The sequence below is a fragment of the Erpetoichthys calabaricus genome, chromosome 3 (genome assembly GCF_900747795.2).
Source record: "Erpetoichthys calabaricus chromosome 3, fErpCal1.3, whole genome shotgun sequence".
NCBI classification, from domain to species: domain Eukaryota; kingdom Metazoa; phylum Chordata; class Cladistia; order Polypteriformes; family Polypteridae; genus Erpetoichthys; species Erpetoichthys calabaricus.
In genome coordinates this window covers 274,006,504-274,034,331 of record NC_041396.2, presented here as the reverse complement: position 1 = coordinate 274,034,331, position 27,828 = coordinate 274,006,504, and the positions used below count along the sequence as shown (strand labels likewise).

Here is a 27,828-nt window from a genome sequence, read left to right as displayed (position 1 = left end):
CTTAGTTAATAAATTTGTTATGATTTAGAACACTTAGTTGCCTATTTTAGTTTTAAACAGCTGATTTTAGGTTTTAATTGCTGCCTGTTTTCTTAACTAGTCATTAGTTAATAATGAGGACCACATGACAAATGAACCAGTAGATCTCTAGCTAAGGTGCGTCCATTTAAACCTGAACATATGCATCATGAAGTATCTGTGTTAATACATTATTTTGAAATAAATCAGAGAGACAGGAAGGAGCAAGAGGTACAAATCTAATATAGACCACAAAACATATGGATAATGTTCTCATCCATCCATCCATTATCCAACCCGCTATATCCTAACACAGGATCACAGGGGTTTGCTGGAGCCAATCCCAGCCAACACAGGGCACAAGGCAGGAACAAATCCTGGGTAGGGTGTCAGCCTACCGCAGGGCACACACACAAAGCACACACTAGGGACAATTTTGGATTGCCAATGCACCTAATCTGCATGTCTTTGGACTGTGGGAGGAAACCGGGGCACCTGGAGGAAACACATGCAGACACGGGAAGAACATGCAAACTCCACACAGGGAGGACCTGAGAAGCGAACCCAGGTCTCCTTACTACGAGGCAGCAGCGCTACCACTGTGCCACCATGCCGCCCATAATGGTCTCAGAAAATTAAAAATCTACAATGTGATAAAGATTTTTCTTGGAACAATGAAAGCACTAGCAAGCCCTAGAATTAAATACAAAGTTTCATTATCTGCTAGGCCTGACTCCTAATAATGAAACAGGTTGGAATGAAAAGCAGCAGCCACTGCAGAACTCCAGGACAGGAAATGAGTACCCCTGCTCTAGGCCATTTCGGAGCCTTTCGGCATGGCTTTTGATTTGGAAGCCTTTTTTGATTGGGTTTTTGGGTTTAGAAATTATAACATTCACCATACCCTATTGTCTTTATCCTAAATCTTACATAACCAAGATGTTGACCTTTACACTGACACAACAAGGACATCTTGCACCCTTCATGCCTAGCTACCTCTGCATAGAAACACTATAACAAAACAGAAAATCCACAAAATGACACAGTCCCTTGCAGTTCATTTAAATGCACATGGAAGTTGGTGAGAATTTAGTTGTGATTATTTCTGTGTTCCACAGATCTTCATGTTATTACAGAGCATTTTTGTTAAAAATCAATCTTTATTTTAGAAAGATACCATGTTTGCTCTTATATTTAGCAAGGGTTTGATGGTAATATCCTTCTCTATTAGCCATTTTTGGAAGTTTTGGGGACTTTGTGCTTGGGAACTCTCAAGTGCATAATACTTGAAAACTTTTGTAAAAACAACATGAAGGTTTGGAAAACTGAAATAAGGCTGGGAATGAGATGAACATTCTAAGAGTCTTAGGCTGTAGTCAAATGAAACTGTACACCTTCACCAACAGTGAGAACAGACTGCTCAATTTTAAGGCAAAGGTGGAAAAATATACACATATAATACAGTACATATGGAAGAGATCCTACAAGATTCTGGTAGCATACCAGAGAATAGCATCACTATGAAGACACCATGACTGCCCTCCTTACCTCCCTGGTTTTCAGTTTCTGCTCCTTGATTTAATCAATTAAGGATTCTGAGCAGTGTTGTATAGTATTGAGGTAGAAGTTCTTTGTTACTGTACTTGAGTATGTGTTCATAATATTTCTACCTTTCTCAGATACTTGATACTTGCTTCGTTCGCCAACCCCCCTGGCCTGTGCTATGTGTCAGCCACTTCACATCTCTGCCGCTCACGTATGTGGATTTCACTTTCACCAAACAACAAATCTTTTAATTCACGCCTCTTCATTGGGATGAAACACTATTTTTCCCTGATGACAACACGAATTAGACAATCTACAAGTCTCCGACTTAAAGTTTAAATCTGAACAATATATTCAATCTCTTTTTGTTGTTCCATTAATTCACCGAGTAATAATTTCCATTTGTTTGCGCTAATGCGATCTTTACTATCATTTTGAATTTTAGTACTTTCTCTAACCTGCTCTACATGTGTATCGCACCAACTCTTTACAACGTTCTACCTTGTCATCTACTCTTTGTCTTTTATTTCCAGCCCCAGGCGTGGCTAAATCTCTTGGCACAAAGTCTCGTTTCACGGGATGTGAAAATATCTCTCTGAAAAAGCCACTGTCTTGTCCCAGGCTATAATGTCTCATCTCGTCCCAGGATTTTTTTTATTATAATACAGAGATAAAATTTCCTGTTTATTTTCACTTTTACTTCACTACATTTTCAATGACAAATGGCCACTTTCATAGCAATATATTTTGTTGGACACATTTATTGCTGCAATATTAAACCAGGAAACAAAGGGGCTACTCAAATACACACAATGCTTTTCTTGAAAATGCAGGATTCCAAAAATTTAGAAAGATTCACATATAGGAGGAATCTGGTAGGATTTTCAAATGTTCATTGCTAGCTTTAACATCTAATCAACTACAGTCCCAATTTCTGTGATTTCCCATAGCTAATGCTGTTGTGTTCAGATGGCAGCCTGTTGAATGAGACAGGATTGATATAAAATGGGGAGTAATCCCATATTTACTTTAACTTAAGTATAATTAGTAACAGATACTTCAACTTCTACTTTGGTCGTTTTCTCATTCTCAAATTTTACTTTCACTTGAGTAACTTTTCAAAAATGTATCTCTACGTTTACTCAAATATGGCTGGTCAATACTTTATACAACCCTGAAAGTGAGATTTAAAGACTTTACTGTGGTTATCTGGTTTCCAATGGGCCTTACATCAAGTTTACTGAATAGGGAAATTCTTATTTTTAATTGTGTAGAATTTTCTTTTCATTTGACAGAGAGAAATCTTTGAATTTATAGTTTCATTTTCTTGAGGAAAATACATACAATGATGCACCTTTCTTAGTTACTCTCTTAATAGAGCCTAGTTTCCAAGAGTTCCTAGATGCTCTGTTTGAAACAGTTACTGGTGTTTAACAGATCACACGGAGTATAACACATGCTTTATGGAACATACTTGCTGACACTGAGAAGATGACAGAGAATTTTCAGGTAAAGGACCAGAAGAAGAGATGTCAGCCGAAAGACAAGCAAAGATTTGTAACCTAGACATCAAATAAAAATCAAAACCCTTAATTGTTGTTGAAAACACATAGAACAGAAGCTGTTTACTTGGAACACTACCTAAATAAACACATACTAATCTTTTGTTAGTTATCTGTAAACTCAGATGAATGTGAAATTTTCATTATGACCTTTATACTAGCCAACCATGTGATGTCACAGCTGCTCACTATGGGACTGTTACATTCGCAATGCTGGGACATGCACTTCAGAAAATGGTGGTGCCCACAAACAGAAAATGGCTTCACAGAGAAGGGCAGTAACATTACAGAGGTTTAAATAACACTTTCTGAAAGCAAACTAAATTCAGAAGGCATCTTGAAAAGGCATAGACAATTAGAGAAAAATTGAAATCATTAACAGTTGCAGATAAATCAAATGCTGAAAGGTCCCTATGCTAATGGATTAATCTCTAGGACGTTGGTTTCTGTTTAGCAGATGACCATATCAAGGCCACACAATCAAAATCAATATATTGCATATAGCTGGAGTCTGGAAAGATAACAACATTTGTCAGTTTATGAAGTCAGACCAAGGTATCAGAACAGAGGCATAGAAAGCTAAAGTATCCCAAAAGATACTTAGTGAAGAGGTGTATTTCCACCTGAACATGTGTAGAATAGAAATTGAGAAACAGCTTACATTTTAAGTATGTCTGGAGAATGAGAGAGAGAGAGAGAGAGAGGAGCAGATTTTACGAGGTTGACGTCATATATCATAAACCAAAACTATGAAGGCTAAGTAAATAGAAGATTTCTTAGGGCCGGGCTTATACTTGAGAAGAGTTTCAGAACATTTATGTGCACGCATCATGGCTGCCATGTATTCCCAGTGCTCTTTTGACGCATCCTCTGAGTACATCATCAGAAATTAATGCGACACGTGTGCAAGTTGCAGTACCAGCAAAAATATGATTGGTGTGTGTGTTCAGGTTTTGGTATATGACGTCAACATCGTTGTTTACTATCAACATCTCCATAGTGACAAACATGCCTGTCAGAACAACTGCCATCAAAACACCAGCTCTTTGAAAGTGGATGTGGAAATGTGGAACATAAAACGGAAGCAAATTTGAGACAAATGTGTCCATGCAAAGCAGAAAATGTCCAAGAAAAGAAATTGGAATTCAGTTGCCAGTGTGATGGCAAGTCGCATTATAGCTCCAATAGGATTAATGTGTGTTATTCTATGTTTGATGAATGAATCGAGGCTGTGAAGCAAATTATCAAACTTAAATGCTGACATATGTAATTATTCATATTGTTTAACTTCATCCATTTCTTGCATAGGCAAAACAAGCATCGTATATTCCCCATTGTAATGACGCTATACATTTAAAAGTCTCACAAAATATCTTCAGTGTCGCTGTTGTCATTTTTTTTTTGCAGCTTCGCAACAGCATTTTGCACTGCCACCTCCTGGAATCCTCCAGATTTACATTAAGTAAGCATGCAAGTATAGTCAGTGTTCTGCTTACATAGCAGCAGCGTCCGCAAGCGTACATGGCGCATACCATCAAGTATATCCTGGTCCCTCTTAGACAGCATGCAGAGACACTATGTGATAGAGAAAGTCAAAAGCACTGAGAGGCCTGTGTATCAAGTCGAGAATTTAAAAGCGGAACTTTGCTATTACAGAAAGCTAGCAGTATTAAGAGCAAAGCAGATGAGTAGTGTGGGTGAAACAATGGACAATGACATTCTGCATGAGCAGTAGCAGGTAGCCATGCCAGTTTTAAGCCTAAGGTATTTTACTTTCAAGATAGTGAGGGAACAAAGACAAACACACAGGCTGGTGGATGAAACAATCCTTTATGGTTTCTTACTTAGACACAAGCACATCAAACCTAGTACTTCTGCAGTCCCCACAAAACAAATCAGATCTCTTTTAGTCTCCACTGCCCCACACACTCCTCCCATCAGCATACCTGCAGCAGGTTCTGTATCCATCCCTTATATAGACTAAATTTGCAATTTCTTTGACCTGCTTTCATACCTATGTTCATTATTTATTTTAAATTCACTTTTTTACAGTTTATTTTATTGTACCTGTCTCCTTAGGAACGTTAGTCTGATTTGAGTAGAGGGAGATATTCAAAGTCCTGATGTCCTCCTGAGTTTTCTTCAGCTCTTGGCCTATCAGCAGAGCTGTAATGAATGAAAGGCACAAATCTGAAACTCATTTTTACTAAAGAATTGACTTTGTATACAAATGTGGCCAAATGTGTCTAATCTCATAATTAACAATAACAACTTTCTATGTTTTCAGAATGTTTTATAAAACTATAACCATATTTTAGGAAAACTGACATTCATAGCTAAGCCAGTGGACAGAGTGAAAAAGAAGGCTAGCATTGGTGAAGCGACAAACAGAAATAAACTATTCTAGTTTAAATAAACATATACTGATGAAAACAAGAAACAGGACCTTTTCTATAATGAGAAAACTATAGCTCTAGCTTGTGTACTTTAACAAAAAGTTGTCAATTTGTTTCAGTCCACTGACCAGCAATCCAGCTTCTGCAGTGAGTCACTGCAACTTGCCAAAAACTTGTCACATGCTCTTTTACAAGTCCAAATGGACCAATGGCCAATCAGTTCACCTTCAGTCAATGATTAGGTCAAGCAAAACAGAGGCCACACTTGTTTGACTTTTGTGCATTACATAATGCCTTGAATGTGTGAAGGAAAAAAATAGTCTTAGGAGTCACTGAGTCATTTAAGATAAAGTGTTTTGATATGCTTTCCATATTAAAATATAGCATTCATCTTGAAGAAATAGAACAAAGGGTTAATACATGTCAGAAACAGGAAACCAGATAAAGGTCAAGTTAAAAACAGAGCCAAAAATGTAATACATAACATGGACTGAAAGATGACTAAGAGACCAGATGACCTGTAGTCAACAAGATTGGACAGTTGTTAAATATACAGAAATTTCAAGGGTGGTGGCTCAACCCAAATTGTATAAGAATAATAAGATAAATAATAACTTGACTTTTATTTTATATAGATCATTTAGATGTAAACCAACAAACCCACCAGAATAAATGTAGACATTGATTGACACTGTATGTAAATTGAATAGTTTATAAAATGAACCTGTATCCTTTGTCTCTCTGACCATTCTGTGATGTTGTAGAAGAGTGCTCCCTGTTCAAGCATTAGCTGAAGACTAATAAATGATGCAGATGGACAACCTTTTCCCCAGCCTTATTAATGATTTATCCTGTTAGAGGATAAGTTTCTTTCTTTAAATAAGATGTTGATTTCTACCAGAAATGTCACAAGAAACAGGAGAGGGGGCAATTTATAGGTAGGCATGTTCTGTTCCAGCAAAGCAAGACACTCTCTATTAAGCCAGTCTACCACATCTTTTCAATTTTTAGCAGACTGCCAGGACTGATGACCATCCAAGATTCAGTCACCCCCAAGTGGTCATACCAGAACAGGTGTGACATGTTAGATGGGACCATATGGTCTGTTTCAGATCTGTCTCCTGAACTGCAGATACAGTCCCCATATCAGTAGTAGGGAAGTAAAATAAAGACTCCATGGTGCCAACCTTAGAACAAGATGGCCTGTCAAAAGCCTTCTTTTCACATCCACAATGTGACCATACAGCAGTATAATTTTAGGCCACACACAGCTACTGTGGTCTCAGCTGTCCTAAGGGACGGATGCTGGTGTTCAGTCTTAATTCAAAGGAGCACCTTTGGGATGTTCTGGATTGTAACATCTAGAGTCACAACCATCTTCCTTTCTTCAGGAACAGGATAACATCTGACAACTGCACATTCAGAGGTCATTGGCTCGGTTCACCAGAGGTGTCAAGCAGTAGGGGCAGCAAGAACTGTTATTCATGTTTATAGTTACTTTCCATTTGTTTTGTTGTACTGTTTTATTTTGCTGCTGTTTTTGTTATTCCATTCTTATTTCAGCAATAAAGGATTTAATTTTAGTCTAATGAAAAGTGTTGCATTTTGTTTTGCCATCAGTAAGTACCTCATACAGTAGATTCCAAAAGTGGATTCCAAACCTCTTCATTTTCTGTACACTTTATTGAATTGTAGATTTAATTTCAAATGGATACATTTGCCATTTTACCCATCAATCAACATCCAATAACCCATAAAAACAAAGTGAAAATGTTTTTAGAAAGTTTTGCAAATTTATTAAAATATCAAAAAACATAATTTCTCATTTATACAAATATTCAGATCCTTTGCTCTGACACTCCAAATTGTGTTCTGCTGCATCCTGTGTGTTTTAAGTCTCGATGAGATGTGTCCAGAGCTTGATTGGAGTCCACTTTAACCAAAATTGTATGGACATCACTGAAAAAGCCGCAAACTAATGTATAGAAAGTCCACAATTCACATTGCTTACCAAGACAGAAACCAAGCCATGAAGTCAAAGGAACTCTCTGTAGATCTCTGCAATCAATTTCTGACGAGACATAGATCAGGGCAAGGGGGTAAAACATCTCTAAAGCTTTGAGTGGTTCCAGGAGCACAGTGGGCCTTAATAATTGTGAAATTGAAGAGGTTTGGAACCACCTATGCTATTCCTAAAGTTGGCTGTCCTACCAAATCGAGTAACAGAGAAGAAACATCTTGGTCAGGGAGGTAACTAAGGACCCAGCTGTCACTCTAATATAGCTTCAGAAGTCCTCTGGCTGAGATGGGAGAACCTGTTGAAAGAATGACCACCTCAGCATAAGAAAAAGATGACCTGGTCTGATTAGACAAAAGCTGAACTCCATTATGTGTGCTGAAGACCAGGCACTGCTCATCGCTGGCTAATAACATCGCTATGGTGCAGCATGGTGGTGGCAGCATCATGCAATGGTGGTGCTTCTGAGCAACAGGACAGGGAGACTGGTAAGAATTGAGGGAAGGATGAATTCACTCAAATACAGACAGGTTCTTGAAGAAAACTTGCTCCAGAGTACATGAGACTTAAAACTGGGGCAATGGTTCACTTTTCAACATGACAATGAGCCAAAGCATGCTGCCAAGACAATGCTGGAGTGGTGTTGTAACAAGTTTCTGATTGTCCTGGAAAGGCCCAGCCAAAGCCTAGACTTTCACCCCATAGAACATCTGTAGAGAGACCTGAAGATGGCAGTTTACAGATGCTTTCCATCCCAGCTAATGGAGCTTGAGAGGATCAACCAGGAAGAAAGGGGTAAACTGCTAAAATTCAGGTGTGCAAACCTTGCAGGGACTTACCCAAGAAGACTCAATGCTGCAAATGGTGCTATAAAATGCTGAAGTAAGGACCTCAATAATAATATGAACAAGAGATTTTAGTTTTTAGATTTTTAATAAATTTGCAAAAAGTGTGGGGTCTTTTAGAGAAATTTAGCAAAGATTCTAATCTAATTTAATCCAGATCAGAAGACAATCTTCTGAGAGTAAAAAGCTTGCTTGAAAGGTGCATTAAGGACAACGGCTTAACAGCGGTGTGGTATCCATATCTCCAATTGTTTATTAGCTCTATGTTTTAATTTCAGAGTACATTGAGACTGGTGGTGGTTCCTTTCTCAGACAAGACTCTTTTTTGCTTACTTTGAAGTTTCAACAATGGCTTTCTTACAACCACATGACCTCTCAAACCAGAAGCTTGAAGTCTTCTCTTCATAGTTGAAAGTGCCACTTGCTTAAATAACAGAGGTTTAGCAGTATTCCATTGACATTCATCCTGTATATATAGTTTTTTTTAATGTTTATTAAATTGTAAGAGCTAATAAAAGGAAGCTGAGGGATATATTTCTTTAAGCTTTCTTTTTTTATTTTAGTGGGAAAAGGATGCCGATACAAAACTGAAAATTGGGCAGCATCAACACCCCTGCTGTGTGGGTGAGGCTTTCAGAAGGAATGGAAAAGTGGGTGAGTTCTCTGATGGCTGCTGTAAGGTAAGGGTTTCTCTTTTAGTTTCTTGTAGCGTTTAATTTTTTTACTTTAATAATAATTATTTTTTAAATATTTAAATGTAATATATTTTGTGTTGCAGAATGTCCATGTACTGAAACCCTTTTTCACATTTTATGCTACAGGTATTTGTTAAATTTAATATTTTAAACGTTTTCTTTTTTAAGTTCTGTGATGGCCACTGTAAGGATGTTCAAGTACTAAGGCCTTTTTCACATTTTATGTTACAGCTGGTAAAATAAACTCACAGGAGAGAAGGACAAATTATTGTGTGGCCTCCATCTAACATCCAAAATAAAATAAATTACAACACAGAGAGGGATGCTTGAGAGGTTACAATTACTTCAGACACTGTCATGTGAATGCACCTTTCATTGACGCTCCTGACTCTCAGAAGCTTGTCTTCTGATTTTGTTGTGGTTTCCTCCAGTTTCCAAATTCCTTATGATGGTGTAGAGCATTGTACTCATTGACAGCTTATCTTTCTTTGCAATTTCTCTCACCTTATCTTTCTTTTAAGTCTGATAATCATCTGTCTGGCTTACTTTGTTAATTTCCCTTTTCTCATCAATATGATGTCAAAATACAGTGCAATATTATCCTAATAATGCTACAGAGGATGTAGCAACACAGCTTCTTCTAACACCACTTTTATACAGATAAAGGGTTTGTCAGTAATCAACAAAATTTAGAAAACTTGAAGGAATTGTTTTCACCAATGTTCAAGGCTTAATTAACTTCCTTTTCTGCAGAAGAGTAATGAGTTGTCTACACATTAAATGTCCCTGAAAAAGTTTTATTTTTCATTTTTTTAGTAACCTAAACTTTTTTAACCTCTGGCAGACTGCTGCTTATCTTTACACTATTTAAGATCATGCACTGGATTTGAGCTGCTTAAATTTCAATAAAAACTGGACAAATGGGGATATTCTAAAACTTAGATATCTATATATCTATTTGTATAGTATACTAGGGGATTCGCCCCCTGATCACTTTGCTCGCAAACCCCCCTGGCCTGTGCTATGCGCCAGCCACTTTGTATCTCTGCTGCTCATGTTGTGAAGAGGGGGGCTGAACGCACCCCAAGGAGATGCGGTTGCTCCTCCGAAACTCCCTCTTAAAAGGTGATACAATGGGAAACAAATACAGTTCTTTTTTTACCTCCTCTTTGCTCGATCAGCTGCTGGCTTGCTGCTGCTGCTGTGCCACGTGATTTGCATCTCGCACGGTGCATTGAACATTTAAAAGCCTGTACAGCAGCTGTCCTACACTTTGTCTTTTATTTCTGGCCCCGGGCATGGTTAAATCTCTTGGCACAAAGTCTTGTCTCATGGGATGTGTGTTCTTGATAATTTTTTAGTTTATGATTTGTAAAATGGAATAAGAATCTGAAAATCTAACAATATCACATTAAAGTTCGATAAATTCTGAAAAGAATGATACCAAACATATATATGTGGGTTTTAAAATAAGCCAGATTTAAAGTGTGACAAAAAACGTGACATAAAAACATCACATAACATTGTTGCACAAAATCGTTGCACTTTCAGGCTTAGGATTTTATACAGGCAGTCCCTGGGTTACATACGAGATAGAGACTGTAGGTTTGTACTTAAGTTGAATTTGTATTTAAGTCGGAACAGGTACATTATTTTAACAAATGCTATTGTTGACCGACTGTAACCAAGTGCTCTGCCAATGAATGATGGAGTTTCACCTCTTTCTGACCTTTTTATTATTTCTACTTTATTTTCCATGGTGATGGTTTTTCTCTTCTTCACTGTAGCACCAGCACTTGCATCAGATTTGTGTTTCAGAGACATTCTTGAAGGGTGAAGACAAAAGGTTAAGATGAGCTCTTCTGCTCAGCACTATACATGCTATCACAGTAGGAAGGCAACAGTCGTCAACACGTCTGATGTATAGGGTGGTCCAGATCTAATTATGCAATTTTCATTACGCTATAACTTATTCAGTTTATTACATAGAAAATCACCTGAAAAATCCCGGACCATCGAGAAGTGTGCGAACTGACAACATGAAGAATCGTCTTCGCGCCGAACTGGAATCGTCCCTGCATAAATTAAAGTCATCCAGATGATCTGGATCTGCATAATTAGATCTGGACCACCCTGTACTGACAAGAGACAACTTCCTGCTATGTGCGTAACAGTACAAGCAGGTTTGCTATTGAGAATGAATGGGGGCAGCGAGGGGCGGTTCATCACCAGCCCACCTCACATTCACCTCCACTACAGTACGCTGCTTGCGTACACAACTCCACCGCCCCCATTCAACACGCAGCCATCCGAGGCACACTACAATGCTACCCCCCACCGCCCCGTTCAGCCACAACCGGATCACCGCTTGCAGCATTACCAGCCGCACACCTAGAATGAACGGGGCAGCCGTGTGTGGTGGGGGCAGTGAAACCGCTTGCCGCCGGGAGCCACCTGAGGGACACTGGAGCAGCGAAATCGCCCCCCTCCAGCCTCCGTCCTGCAGTTACTGAGGCGCATGCGTCGCAGCTGCGGCCCTGTTCGTATGTCGTAGGTCAAATGTCCGTAACCTGGGGACTACCTGTATATACAGAGTAGATACTGCATACTGCATGTACTGTACATATGAATAATATATTCAAGGAATCAATATTAGTTTATTCTTGCATGTATTTACAATGTGAACTTCATTTTGTCTTTATTTTTAGCTTTATTTTACTGTACCTATTTCCTTAGACTTTTCAGATTCACTTGAGTAGAGAGACATGTTCAAAGTCCTGATGCCCTCTTGGGTTTTCTTCAGTTCCCGGTTCATCCAGAGAGCTGTAAAGAGTATAAGAGGAAAATTTGAATGTTTTTCTTACCAAAAAAGGGACCTGATCTGCAAATGTGTCTAATCTGGGCCTTTTAGAGTATGACTCAGACATTAATTAATTGAGTTATTTAGAAAAATAAACCGAGAATACAATTATAATTTAAAATAAATGTTATTGAAGAAGAAATGTGGATTTATAGTAATCTCTCATTTATAGCAAGGACGTTCACAGCAATTATGGCTGTGGCATAGTAAGAAAACAACAGCAAAGGAACCCAAAATACATAATTAAGGCAGAAAGCTTTAAATGCTAAAGCAGTGAAAAAATTAATTAACCAACATACACAAAATTGTTGCATTTCTTACTTGTCTTGTCCTGCTTTAAACTGTTTCTGTTCAGGAGTGAAATCCATATTTAAAAGCAAGTGAAATGTACCCTTTCTTTAGCACCATATTTCCTTGTTTTAAAATGTCCACTGTGGTTACTGGAGAGGGAGGTGGTGGTATATTCAGGATGAAATATAAAGGAACACATTCCCAAGGGCATGTGCCCCCTGTTGACTTCAAAATGTGATGTCCATACCTTGTGATTTCATTTTGTAAATTCTAACATCATGACTGCTATTCGCTGCCATTTTAAGAGTTGTCGCTTGTGCTGCATTCCCTGTTTCTAGGGGTGTGGTTTCAAAGGTCATGACCCACAGGTATTCTGTGAAATGGGATAATTTGCAGATTCAAACTATTAAAAAAAAAAATAATAATAATTCTTTGCTTTCGTTCTGTTTGACCTCTTTTCTGGTTTTCTTGACTTCAGTTCTAGTTTATTGTTAAGATTTGATAGCTAAGATTATTTTTATTTGTGGTGGTTCCATTGTTTTATACGCTTCTCCCAGTTAGCTCAGTAAAATATCACCTGTCCATACCTCGGCATGACACCATGATAGAGAAAAAGCCCCTCAAATGACATTTGAACTTTAAAAGTTTGAAGGAAATATTTTATAAGAGACTAGAAACCAGATTAGGGCATTTTGTTTTTGACTTGTGCTTTGTTTTAACTTTAACTTTTGTTTCTCCTTAAAACTTTAGTGATTGTTCAGACTTCTTCAGAATTAAAATCCTTTGCTAATGACTACAACCCTTTAGATTTGTCCTTAAAGAAAGACTTCTTTTGACTTCTTCCACTCATCATCAAATTCTGATCAACAGGACACTCTGTAAGTTCTGTTCAGACATGACAGTCATGTGGAAAAAGGTGCAAACAAAAGAAGCAAAATTCCAAAAAAGTATAAAACATTTTTAAAATTTCAAATAGTTGTAGTCTTGCTTTCTAAGTAGACGAGAAGAGCTGAGGATCTTTGATATTTATGTGGATGCCCTTATATAGGAGAAACATGACCTCCAATGGATCTCACACCAATAGTATGATCATGTCCACCACATGGCATCACAATATGATGGAAATTATAAAAATAAAGAAAATGAAAGTAAAATTTAGTAGCATAAAAACACACAACTAGAATCGAATGTAAAAACATTTGAATTAAAGGTTTAGATCAAAAGATCTCCATAAACAGATACAGAGGGAGTACCATGTAAGTCTGAGGGCTGAATGATACACAAGTTGCAGTCACTCTGGTTTAATGCAGTCTCTGGTTCACCTCTGTCATTTGCTGATTTTCAAACTCCTCCATCCAATCCAATTTTTCTTCTTTAATTTTCTGTTTATATTATATGAACTTACTTTATATATTACTGGATGGGATTGTAATTCTATTTTACTATTGTCACATATATGTGCATGTGTGGATTATCCTCCAAACTCATCTGAAGCAGGTAGTAACGCCCCGGGTCAAGAGGGGGGCGCTTGCACTGACCTTCTCCTCTTTCCTTGCCTGATTCACCTTAATTGTGACGCCAGCCCTGGTTGCCTGGCAATAAAATTCAAAGTTAAGTTAAAAAGATTTAAGGTGAATACTTACAATGTTGTACTAAAGTGATAACAATTCCAAAGAGCAGAACACAGATACCCATTAAAAGACAAAGGCTGATCTTTCCCAGTCTAGAGTCCATATTAAATACCAAGCTTGACTTCTGACCTAAAAGAGAAACATTTGAACGCACAGAATGAAGACACTTCACTAAGCCACACCATCAGAATGAGTAACATAAAAAATGCTTGTGCTAAGTTACCTTGTGAATTATTCTTTCTGCTTATGATTTCTCTTTTCATGGTGAAGGCATACAGGAATGAATATTTTGAACTCAGAAAGCAAATCAGAAATGTAGAGGTCTCAATATAAAACATAAAGTACCTTTTGTTTTGAAAAAGCTGTCTTCCTCCATGTCCAGGGTATAGTGTACCTGAGGCTCATGTGCCATGATGCTGTCAAATTCCTAAAACAGTTTAGATATGTACTCACACACACAAATATAAACCATTATTATTGAGCTTCAGAGCAGTTAATGAATGTTATTGCTCATCAAATACTTAATATGGAGTAATAACAAGAAATAACTATTTTGTAGTCTATTGTGCTGCTTCAGCAACTAACTTTGAAGGTATTGCAACAGATGCCATTTAAAAATCTACTACTTCCTTTTTCTTTTGTAATATTGCTTGAGTTATGGTATTTAAATTGTGTTGCTTGTTGAAAGATGCAAAGTATTATGAAGTGAGGCAGAGAATAATGAAGCAATTTGACAAAGATTCAATAACTACTTGGAGTAACATACAGATGTATTAGAGCATTTCAAATTATTATTTACTTCATGCAAGAGTCAGTGTTTACATTATTAAATGATTTTGTAACAATGAGTCATATTCAAAAGTAATAGTTATTATACAATAAAATTCCATGTTAATAGACTATATTAAATACATGTTTTTAAACAGCACTTTACAATGGAGGTAACAACAGAGCACAAATTAACTTGTGGTTCAACAGCTTTCATACACAGCAGACTGCAATTGAAGTGACAGGAAAATGGCATCAATTGATTGTGTTAGGGTCTGTGACTAATTGTGTTTCAGTTTTCCTAAATATAACATTTTTGTTAGTATACCCAATAGAACAATAATTAGCAACTGAAAAAAATATCTAATAATACAAAATTCCCAATATTAGAATAAAATCAGCATCAACATTAGTCTATGAAAGGTGAAAAGAACTGAAATAAGTTTCCTATCTAGCTATTAATATTAGTGAAAAACAGTAATTTCTTAAAATATATAAATAAGAACTCTGAGAGGAACTGATTGGAATATGAATGATACAGGATGGGAAAGAAGATCAGGGGTTTACTGCAATTGTTAGATAGATAGATAGATAGATAGATAGATAGATAGATAGATAGATAGATAGATAGATAGATAGATAGATAGATAGATAGATAGATAGATAGATAGATAGATAGATAGATAGATAGATAGATAGATAGATAGATAGATAGATAGATAGATAGATAGATAGATAGATTAATTCATGGCCTCTGGGAAATTCAGTCTTCCAGTAGCTCAAACACATCAGTAAAAATAGTTAAAAATTATTATAAAAGCAAAGAGAAAAATTAAAAAGGATCAATTGTTACAGTACTAAAAAGTAGAGTGGTGACCAGGTCATGAATTACTTGTATTGACAACAGCATTATAAAATCACACAGCAGTAGGAACTAATGAACTTCTAAAGCGTTCTATTCTACAGCACAGTGAGAGAAGACAACTGCTGTGTTTACTTCTGTGATCCACCAAAATGTTGTGGAGAGGGTGACTGCTATTGTCAATAATGGCCTGTACCTTCTTCCTCATCCACTTTTCCACCACTATTCCCAGTGAGTCCACAGTCCTGCCCAGCACTGAGCCGGTCTTCTTCACCAGCTTGTCCGGCCTCTAAGTGTTCTTATCTGTCATACTGCCTCCCCAACAAACAGCAGCAAAAAAGAGGACACTGGCAACAACTGTCTGATTGAACAAAGGCAGCATTTCATTACATACATTGAATAATCCAAGTCTTCTGTGGAAAAAGAACTTGCTCTACCCCTTCCTATAGCAGACGTCTGCATTCAAAAGACCAGTCAAGTCTGTCATCGAGGTGGACACCTAGATAGTTATAAGTCTACACCAACTCACTGTCCTCCCCTTGGATGTTGACAGGCTGAAGGGGGAGCTTAGACCTGTAGAAATCCATAATTATCTCCTTGGTCTTTGTTGTCTTCCTGCCCATTCCTTATACAATCTATAACAGCTGTATCATCAGAAAAAAAGTCTGACATATTTAATTTCTGATGTGAACATGAATGGGGCCAGAGCAGTCCCTTGTGAGGCCCCAGTGTTGCTCACTGCTGTCCAGGAGACACAGTTCCTCAGTTTGACAAACAGCAGCTGTCCAGTCAGGTAGTTATGAATCCAGAAGGTGAAGGTGGAATCCGCTCCTATTCTCTCCAGTTTATCTTTAAGAATGAAAGGTTGGATGGTGTTGAATGCACTTGAAAAATCAAGAAGCATAATCCTCACATAACACCCCATTTTATCCAAAAAGTAGTGGTCTGATGTATGTAGCATGTAGAGGATTGTATTTACATATTTAGCTGATGCCTTTATCCAAGGTGACTTACAATACATATGATACAATTGGTTACATTTCTTTTTTTTTTGGTTTTCCGATTGGAGCACAGGCAGGTCAAGTGACTTGCTCATAGTCACACCGTATCAGTAGCAGGATGTGAAGTCACAAAACTCAGGGTTTGTAGTCCTTAACTGCTACAAAGCCCTGGTTGAGGATTGTATCTGCAATACCAATGTGCTCCTGGTATGCAAAATGTAGGGGATCCAATGCATGCTGAACTTGTGGTCTGAGGTGACGCAGAAGCGGCCATTCCAGTGTCTTCATGAGGTGTAGTAATTTATCTCAGTTGGCCGCCCAATTCTGGAAACACAAGACATGATGTTTTCCACACGGTTGGGACCCACCCACCTTCAAGATTAAAACAGAATAATATCTATAGAGGCCCAGCCAGTTGATATGCACACTCTCTAAGCAGTTTGGGACACACACCATCCAGACAGGGCGTAGTTTCCTCAGAGCATCCCTCCTCACCTCATCTGCTGTGAAGAGTAGGGGAGTAAAACCAGGTTTAGCAAATTTTGCTGTAATGGTGTCAGGGTTGCTGCAACATTGAGGAGCCAAGTACATATGGGATTGAAGGGCTAGGTGCTTGACACCAGAGATCAGGGGTTTAAGACAGTGTAGCTCCGACCTCCCGACTCTGATGTTTTAAACCTGTCCCATGTCTTCAGTCAAGGGAGCTGCACCTTTCCCATGTTATTTCTTACTTCAAACACCATTAAAGCTGCAGTTCGACAACGCTGGTTCTTTAACATAAAAATTAGGAGATAATAATGTTAAATCAATCCACTCTTATATATGCTTACATAATTGTTTTCCCCTTCTACTTATTTCCAGAGAAGTTACTTTTTTGCACTCTGTTAGTGAACTTGCTTAAAGCAGCAGGAGGAGGGTGCTGCTGTGTCAGCTGTTTGCACGTGCACACTCTCCCTGACTTCTGACTCACAGTGGCCACCCGAGTAGCTATCAGATGAGTATAAAAGGCAAATATGCAAAATATACAAGTTCAAATAACCACTTTCAAGGTAAAATTAAAACAGCAAACTAATCTGTAGCTAAAGTCACACGGAAAGTTTCTCCGTTTTAAGATGGACGAGTTCCCAAATTCGACTATGCTTTTCAATGGGAGACTTTGAAATTTTAAAACTTTGTACAGTTTAATCTGGTCAAGGTATCTAAAAAAAAATTGTTCATATAGTACAGTAAATCTCATAAAAAATAGAGTTATTGAATGTAAAAAATTGTGGAGGTCAAATTCTGTTCTGTGCAGATCTAACACAATGTGCTGGAATTCAACGCTTTCTGGAAAATATGGTGGAAATAACATTACTGCTCTTTCTTTCTTTCTTTCTTTCTTTCTTTCTTTCTTTCTTTCTTTCTTTCTTTCTTTCTTTCTTTCTTTCTTTCTTTCTTTCTTTCTTTCTTCATTAAAAAACAAATTGAGCATTTTTTTCTGAGCAAACTTATTTACAAGGGATTTAAGGATTTGCTGAAGTTCATCAACATAACAAACAAAAAATAAGTGAATCACAGAATACTATTTTACTTTAAGCAATCAATAAATAAGTTTGTAAAAGAAATTAAATACTGCATGGGCCTTTTACAAGACACTATACTGTATGATGATGTTTAGACTGTGGGATTTTTAAAGTTTGTATTCTCCCTCCAAAAAATGTAAGATGCCAATCAATCAAACATTTATAACACCATGGAATTTCAAAGTTTAACCAACAAATCTTAACTACACTCATGTCATGGGGCTGGGTGAAGGTAGCCAACTAAATTTAGCAAGAAAAGTGTCCAAGGCTGTGTGAGGGCTTTCCAAGATATACATCACTGCAATACTTTACAGATACTGTAATTACAGTGAAAAAAGGAAAGTGCATGGTGCACGTTCTAATTGTAGGATAAACATTAAGTTGGGAGGAGACAAGGCAGTGTGAAATGGATACAATTTAACTACAAACCAATGTGACTCACTTTGGTAAAAATGAGTTGAACATCTGGTAAAACCACAACTGCATAGTATTCAATGAAACATAACCAGGTTTACAAGGACAATATGTTTTGTCCTCCTGTTCATAGCTCATGATCTACATGTCTGTTTATGTATTCACAATCTGAAGAAAACTCTTTCTTGCAGGACAGAGAGTCAAGCTGATGTGGGTGACCTTGTAAGTGTGTGCCAGGAGTAATGCTGAAGAAAGGAGAACTTGTCTCACCTGATGATCATAACCCTTTAGATACAGCAACAAATCAAGGTGGTTAGCTTGCCTTAAGAACCCTCACTAGTCACCCTATGAATGTTTTGTTTTTCCTATTGAATAAAAATGCAGGTTCAGTTTACCAAGTATTTCCATAAGCATGATCTATAGGTCCATGCAAAGCCTTTGAATCTGACACAACTAATTATCTAGGAGTGCTTTTGAATCATTGCTTTCTAAGAAATTAGTTTTTAGATTTTTTAGGATTTTTTTATTATTGTTTAAATATGGCTAAATCATAAACACATAGGAGAAGGGAGAGAATAATTTGAACTCCTCCAGCATGCAATATTTAGCTCATACTAATTACAGGCAATGCAGCTACTTACATTACATTACAGTACACACATAGAGTTAAAAAAAAAAGCAATGAGAAATCAAAATTGAAATTCAAAATGTTCATTTTATTGTATTTTATCCAAAAAGAGTAAAACAAACACAGGAAGAAGATGAAAACCTAGATATGCAAGCACACATGAACACATCAAATGCAACAAAAGAGCAATGGAAAACCAAGAGGCAAAATCCTAGACCAGTGGTAACAGCCAGTGCTCCTTCTTCACTTTCCTAGCCCTCTCTTCAGATGACTACTAAATGAAAAGGTATTTCTACTGAATACAAATAGATGGAAAGGGGAAAACTATGTGTAAGGAGGAGCCAGACCAAGGCCAAGGCTCCTGATTTCACCTGGACAATTAATACAACATCCATTGTTAAGAAGGAAGAGCAGCATCTGAACTGCCTTCAGGGACTGGATAAGGCAAGCCTACCTCCTTTCATGCGCAGCATAGTGGCGCAGTGGTAGTGCTGCTGCCTCGCAGTAAGGAGACCCGGGTCCTCCCTGCGTGGAGTTTGCATGTTCTCCCCGTGCACTAGAGACCTGAGGAATGTTGTTTCATGCCACTGTATGATGAAACACTGTGCATGGCTGTTATGATTGTAAACCCACTTGACTTTACTATTATTTTAATTGATTGTAGATTTACTGACTTTCTTCATATCATAAATGTGAAGGCTTTTGAATAATCTCAGGATATAGAGTTTGTACTGGCACCAGTATTTTACTATTTGACTCTCTAAAGCCATCAGTTTTGGCACACTGTATTCATGGTATGTTTTCAAGAAGATAGGCAGCATTAATATTTAGATTTAGTTGCAGTGTTATGTCATTTTATCATTGCATGGTAATTTAAATCCATTCATATATTTTCTGCTCCAGCCCTTTTACATGCAGTGCCTTGCCTACCGCCTTCATTAATGATCTTCTAAACTCTCAAAATGGAACGTACAACTTAGAAAACCAACTCCACTAAATCCAGCACCGTCATCACTTGAAAGAGCTTTTCCAGTGCTGGAGTTTGCAAGATGAATACTATTACATTGCATATAAATAAAACATCATATTTATTACACATTCTGAAGGAAGAATAAAATAGAAGGCAATTTGTTCATTTTGTTTTCTTAATAATACATATTTTTCCACCAATTTATATATTTTGAAACATAATCATAAGATTTTCATTTCCGGGTTATGGCAAATAAAGACTAAATGGAGACAAGGGAACCAGAACATCCACTTGCACACACACTTACTGCTTGAGCTGTGAATGCAGATCACTATGCTACTGTGCCAATCTATTACTGTACTGTATGTGGTATAATAAATACCCTCGTGTAAGATTGGCTGCCTGCCTGTATCATCACTTCAATTGAGTTTTACCAAATACACAAGCTAATTAAAAGGGCAGAAATGACAAACATTCTGGAGATGCTGGCAAAGGAGAGAATTTAAACAAAACTGGATACCATCATGAACAATGCTACATATCCTCTTTCTGACACACTGACACAGAGGATTTTCAGCCAACGAATTATTCAGAAGAAGCGTGTCAAGGAATACTACGGGGGCTCCTTTATACCAACAGCAATATGTCTGCCTAATGCCTCACTATGACTGTGACAGCCAGGTCAGAAGTTTTCTGTCTCAATAATTTTCTTCCCTTTTAGTCATTCTAGTGTGTGTTCAGACCATAGTGTACGTATATTATATCCATCCATTTTCCAACCCGCAGAATCCGAACACAGGGTCACGGGGGTCTGCTGGAGCCAATCCCAGCCAACACTGGGCACAAGGCAGGAACCAATCCCGGGCAGGGTGCCAACCCTCCGCAGGACACACACAAACACACCCACACACCAAGCACACACTAGGGCCAATTTAGAATCGCCAATCCACCTAACCTGCATGTCTTTGGACTGCGGGAGGAAACCGGAGCGCCCGGAGGAAACCCACGCAGACACGGGGAGAACATGCAAACTCCACGCAGGGAGGACCCGGGAAGCGAACCCAGGTCCTCAGATCTCCCAACTGTGAGGCAGCAGCGCTACCCACTGCGCCACCGTGCTGCCCGAAAAAAGAAGTGGGTGGAGGTGACTAAGTCAGTATGATCGGGGGGGGGGGGGGGGGGGTTGTATAGTTTATTTATTGTGTACATGTTTTTCTTAAATTGGCATATGCTGGATTTATGTCCAAGTGTCTGTTGATGGCGTTTTCATCTGATAGCCAAGACTCGGCCAACTCTCTGGCACTTTTAGTACTGGCCTTAAATTTTACTTTTACGTTGTCCCAGTTGAATATGTGTCCTGTCGATTTAGTATGTGCATAGATCAAAGATAGTGCGTCCTTTCTTCTGACGGCGTTGTGATGTTCCTGTACACGTGTTGAGATTCTTTTTGACGTTTGTCCTATGTATACCGCTGAGCAAGAATTGCATGGAATACTATAAACTGCGTTTCGTGTTTCAGCTGTCGATTTCTTGTTTTTAGCATTAAACAGGACCGTGCGCAGATTGTTCGTGGGTTTATGTGCTATTCTGATGCCCCACTTGGTCAGGGTGCGTGCAGTGGCTTCTGACACATTATGGTGATAAGGGAGTGAATGCCAGGTGGGGTGAGGGTTCTGATTTAAGTCAATTGAATGCTGATTCCTTTGGCGTCTGCTGTGTAGACTCCGATTAATGAATGTTTTTGAGTATCCGTTCGAGGTGAAAAGGTGGAAGAGATAGCGTCTCTCATTAATTTTTGTTTCCTTGGTATTACAATGCGTGTGGACTCGTTTGCATAGGGTTTTCACGCAGCTCCGTTTATGAGATACCGGGTGGTTGCTGGAGAAGTGTAGAATCTTGTCTGCATAGCATGGTTTGCGGTAAACACTTGTGGTCAGGGTGGCGTCACTATTTCTTTTGATGTAAATGTCCAGGAAGCTGATGTGTTGGTTGATTTCTTTTTCCATTGTGAACTGGATTGCAGGGAATATTGTGTTGATATGATTGTAGAACACATTCAGCTGGTTGTTTCTTAGTATGACGAATGTGTTGTCTACATAGCGTATCCAAATTTTGGGTGTAATCTGGGATAAAGCTATGTTTTCAAATCGTTGCATTACCAGTTCCGCTAGGAGTCCAGATAACGGTGATCCCATTGGCATGCCTTCTTTCTGTGTGTAATACTTGCCGTTGAAATGAAAGTGAGTTTTTTGGCAAAGTGATATTAGGTGCATTATGTCTTTGATGGACAAGTTTGGTTCTTGTCTCTATGGTGGGGTCAATATCCAATTTCATTAATAGTGTTTCTGTGGCCAGTTGGATCGGGATCATGGTGTATAGCGATACAACATCAAACGAGACCATGATCTCGTCCTCGGCGATGGATATGTCTTTCAAGCGCTGTAATGCTGACTCCGCGCTGTTGACGGAATAAGTTAATAAGCCAAAATTCCTCCAGAGCGCTGTAAAAGACTCATTGCAAGTTATCGCAAACGCTTGATTGCAGTTATTGCTGCTAAGGGTGGCCCAACCAGTTATTAGGTTCAGGGGGCAATTACTTTTTCACACAGGGCCATGTAGGTTTGGATTTTTTTTCTCCCTAAATAATAAAAACCATCATTTAAAAACTGCATTTTGTGTTTACTTGTGTTATATTTGACTAATGGTTAAATGTGTTTGATGATCAGAAACATTTTGTGTGACAAACATGCAAAAGAATAAGAAATCAGGAAGGGGGCAAATAGTTTTTCACACCACTGTGTATATATATATATATATATATATATATATATATATATATATATATTGTAGAAGGGAACAGCCCGGACACAGACAGGCAGACACGTTGCAGTCCATCACCACACGTTTATTTACACTATTATTGTACATAAGTCACTAAGTGCACCGCCACCAACAAACCCCAACAGTCTCCCAAAGTCCTGGCTTCTCCTCCAAGCCGTCTCTTCACTATACACACACTCAGGGCCTCTCCTTGCCGCCTCCTCTGACCTCGTCCACCTCCTCACCCGACTCCAGCCTTGATTGCAGGGCGGCGGCTCCTTAAATAGGCGGCTGATTGAGGGCCGCACCCGGCCACCTGCCACAATATATATATTTCTCCCTCAGGAACAATTACAGTTTATTCAAACCCTGAACTGTTCCAATGATCCTTTTGAAATTTTCTTCTCTATTATCACTAGAATTCATTCTTTAGGCAATCATAACAAACAAGTCATAAAAAGGTTTTGGATACTAAGTAAAGAGTGATTTTAATAAGTGTATTACTTATATAATACATTTGATAAGCCCTTCACTGATATTTTTGGATCCCTGGAATTTCATAGATTATGGTTTCATAATAATTAGTGTAGATTTATGAAATTTTCCTAAACATTTTTTACAGGCCACTGTGACATCACAGAGCTATAGCAGCCATGTGCAGAACTTTCATGCATGTGCACTATAAGGTCGCTGAGTATCGGATTTGCACATACTTGAGAGATACATTAGCTGACCATAATGAGAATATTATGAGCACCGCCACAAAATAAATAACTCAAATCCTTGAGCGCTCCTCATGTCTCCCGCAGTACCACATGGCTGCATAATGCTGATCCACTTATGAGTCAACACAAGCTTTAAAGGAGCCCTCTTCTTGAGTCAGAATGAGACCCTGTGAAATAATCATAACAACAAAAGATTTAATATTCACAAGGCTTTTCTGTCTTCTTAATGGAAGAAGAAAAACACAAGGTGCTTGCACAGACAAATCTAAATGATTTTGCCAAACTCACAGCAAAGCAAACTCCATGGGGTTCACTCATCACTGATCATTACGTGGTCAGTTGGAGGTGTTTACAATTTTAGTTTAGTTTATGGATTTTGTTTTACCATTTAGCACAGCTGCATTTTGATTTTGTGATGGGTGCCTCCATTTTGGGATTCTCGCTCAGTAGATGTGGCTCCCAGTTGTTAGGGGGTATGGTCTGCCATCTGCCATAATCTATACAATACTTTAAATATCAGTGTGACAGTTCTCTCTCCATTCAATATTGCAATATTGTGGATAACCTTAAGGACCAACACTGATCATGGATGGCCACAGTAACTGCAGGTTTTCATTCTAGCCCTTGTCTTTTTTAGCCTTTATTCACCATATTCAATTTCTTGTATTAGGAATTTGTCATTTTTCGCATACCCCAACTTACTCTCCAGAGACACACACACAATTTTGAGGTTAGAGTGCAGGGTCAGCTATTTTTACAGCACCCCTAGAGCAATTTCAGGTTAAGTGCCTTGCTCAAGGGCCCAACTGCATTCCTTCTGTCACTGCCAGGATTTGAACCAGCAACCTTCAAGTTACTGGCTCAGATCTTTTATTAATAAGTGACCAGTTTTTGCTACTAATTTACTTAGTTTGCCTAAATTTAAATTGACTTGCTATTTAAGACTCAGATGGCAAAATTGTTTATTTTTTCCTTAATTATCAGGCAAACAATAATGTGGTATAAAACGAGCTGAGTACAACACCAGCTCATCTACTGTATGTCCATACAATATCTGAAAATAAAGACAGGTGAAGTGCTTAATAATGTTGATCTGCTCAGGTTCACAAAACACTTTGATGGTGTTCTGAGAAAAAGGAAAAGCAACAGTTTTGGAAATGCCTTCTGTTGCAGAATGAGAGCACCAACAAGCCATGTACAGTAGTTAAATAATGGATTTAATTAATAGCAAAATTCAGCTTCTAATTAAGAAACTGGTTACAGTGAAATTGATGGAGTCTGAGGTCCCAACTTAGCTGGTCATCTATTGGCTCACAACATATTTAATTTCTGTTTAGCTGCCATTTAAAGAAAAAAGAAGGAATTCCAAGAATGGAATCTTAAAAAACAACACAATTAAAATGAAAAGAGGTTAATCAACAGCAGAAATTGGTCTCTGATGAAGAAGTGGCAGGAAGTAAAACCTGCAGCTGTTTTGGCCCTCCAGGATCAGAGTTTGGCATTCCACACAGGAAGATTTTTGTGTGTGCTATTATAGTGAACAGTGGCTTAGATATAAGTTAATTCATAGTAGAAAATCTATAGATGGACGCCACCTATAAGTTATCTTATTAAATATATTGATGACTATAGAATCAAATACTAGCATCTTTGTGGGTAACGTGTTAATAGAGGATAGTGGGCATGTGAAATAAGAGAGATAAACCAGCATGGCATCACAGAACAGACAAGAGTTGTAACCAAAAACTAGTAAATTCATGGGTAATACATGTACTATAAATAAAGAATAGTGGGCATCTGAATAAGAATGAAAACTCAGTGTAGTGTCAAAAAAACAGAGCATTTCACTCTCAGTTTTTGTTTTTTTATATTAGCCATAGTTTGAAAAACATTTATTTTTCACAAAAATAATTTAGGTAAATACAACCATGACCATCTGAATATCTCTGAATGATTAGCATCTCTCCACTATAAAGTTCAAATGGAAATTGCAACATTTGATTGTAATGAATTGTGCAAGATCTAACTTGTTAGACTTAGCTGAGTTACGCACAGCTGGTGTGCACAAAGAATTTTTCTAATTATGAGGTAACTCAAATCAGATTTTTTAGAGAAAACAAATTTTGCTCAATAACAAAATGCATTAATTTTGAATATTAAAACAAACACCCTGATTCTACATTGGCACCAGAAAATCCTTTTTCTATTTTCACTGCGGTAGTCAACACATTAATGAATCTCCAGTTTTCCATCAGTTTTCTGCCTTAAGACTTTGACTCGTCCCCTGATTTGTTTCTCACCCTTTCTCTGGTTCTGCCAGCAGTGCAAAGGGGGTGTTTAAACTGGCCTTAATTTTGATTCTAACAGAGAATTGAAACCAAACATGTAAAACAACAATCTAAGCAAAAAGTGAAGACATTACAAACATTTAGACATCATTTTTTTAAATAATCAAATAGTATGCATGGATGCAATCCATTAGTAAATTAATAATATATTTGTACAATAAAGGGAAACAAGAGCCATGGTAAAATATCACTTTTACTTATTACAAATCACATTTTATGTCTTTTAAGCGGCCAAAGCAATATTCATGAAACAATGCATCAACTAATCAATCACTGTTAAAAAATAAAAGCATTTTTCTTGGTCACAATCACAAGGCACAAAGCACAAGTTTACAATAATAAAACAGAAAGTAACATAATATCACAAGAGATTGATATAAAAAAAATAGGCCACGAAACATCATTCAAGCAAAAAGAACACAAACATTAATGATCAGCTAAATGCAAACATTTTAAAGTTGACATATTAAAGTGTTAAGCTGGAAATAAAGAAAATATCAGACCTGTGAGATCCCCTTCTCCTCCGTTACTCTTTTATGTCCTAGTCAATCTGGAGAAATGAGAAGGAAAGGCGGTGATTTCCCATACAGTTCCTCACAGTTAAAATTTTTTGCTTAAAAATGCATTTTGTCAGCTGTTATTGAGATTTTTATTAGGAAAAAGGAAGAGGTTTTCTTTACCATGTAAAAGTCTTGCAGCAACAGGGGAGTGATAAGTGTTGTTTTCTTGTTATTTAAGTATTTTGTTTAGCCTGTTTAGCCTTTATATCTTTAATCCTCGTATGCTTTGTGAATTTAGCTCAAAGTGCTTTTTACTTTGTTTATTACACTAGATGCCCACATCCTGCCCACATGAAAGGCTGGGCTATTTCTGTGGATGGTCCTGCCCTCTAAATAAAGCTCCAGAGAAGGATTATTCCAGATGAGCTAGTAAACTGTCGTCCTCCTTTGAGAAGCTAGGAAGAACATCATGACCACAATTACTGAAGCTGGGAATCTCTGGAAAAAACAATCAAAAGACAAAAGGCATGAGGAGGAGCAAACACTTTCATGCCATGGAGCAATTGTGGTTACAGAAGAGGACTGAGGGAATGAATTCCTTAATGACTGCTTTTTGAATTGAATTAAATTGAACTGAAATAAAAAAAATATCATATGCTGAAATAATTTCTCCACTGTCCCACACTATGGCATTATGTTGGAGGCTCTGCACAGCACTGAAAATGGGGGATAAGTTTGGGTGAAATGCAGTTACTAACCTCTCTTCCTCCAACATTCTGATGAGCCAACAGAGTACCAGTGACCTTCCTCTGAATTGACTGGTAAGTCCTGCTTCTTCCTGCCCCCAATATGTAAAGGAACAGAGCCAGCTTGCATTATTGAACCCCTGGAGCCACATTAGCCCACACCAGCACTTTCTCTGAGCCTGTTTTAAAAACAACTAGCTCAAAACTGCTTTTTGTTTCTTTTCCCTTTATGTTTTGGGGTTCTTTGGGAAACCCCAATCCTTTACACTTTAGGCTCTGTTATATATCTTCACAATATGTATTTTTAAGTTGTTCTTTTCTTCTTTCATTATAGACATTGCAGTCATAGTGTTAATTTTAAAGGCTGCAACTTGAACTGTTATGATTTGCTATCTTTTAACAGCAAAAAGTGTTCTTTCATGTACACTCTTGAAAATAAACGTGCCATAGTGTTTCTTCACAGAGATGCCATAGGGGAATCATTTTTGGTTCCAAAAAGACCCAACCACATGAAGGTTCCATCTTCTTTTTCTTTCGGCTGGTCCCATTAGGGGTTGCCACAGTGGATCATCTTCTTCCATATCTTTCTGTCCTCTGCATCTTGTTCTGTTTCACCCATCACCT

At 37.9% G+C, this 27,828-nt stretch overlaps 1 protein-coding gene across 3 annotated transcripts in view; it reads right to left on the bottom strand.

Annotated features, from left to right (window-relative positions):
- LOC114648961 (C-type lectin domain family 10 member A-like) overlaps positions 1 to 26,656 on the bottom strand; it is a 33,918-nt gene extending 7,262 nt beyond the window's left edge. The window contains exons 1-6 of one of the 3 annotated variants that reach the window (XM_028798318.2): positions 26,639 to 26,656; positions 26,462 to 26,508; positions 14,206 to 14,287; positions 13,873 to 13,989; positions 11,803 to 11,901; positions 5,193 to 5,291 (exon numbers count right to left, since the gene is read on the bottom strand). In XM_028798318.2, coding sequence (XP_028654151.1) covers positions 5,193 to 5,291; positions 11,803 to 11,901; positions 13,873 to 13,989; positions 14,206 to 14,272 — 382 coding nt within the window. In that variant the 5' untranslated portion in view covers positions 14,273 to 14,287; positions 26,462 to 26,508; positions 26,639 to 26,656. The other 2 variants (XM_028798317.2, XM_028798319.2) reach the window with 2 other exon arrangements.
- Between the last annotated feature and the right edge of the window lie 1,172 nt (positions 26,657 to 27,828).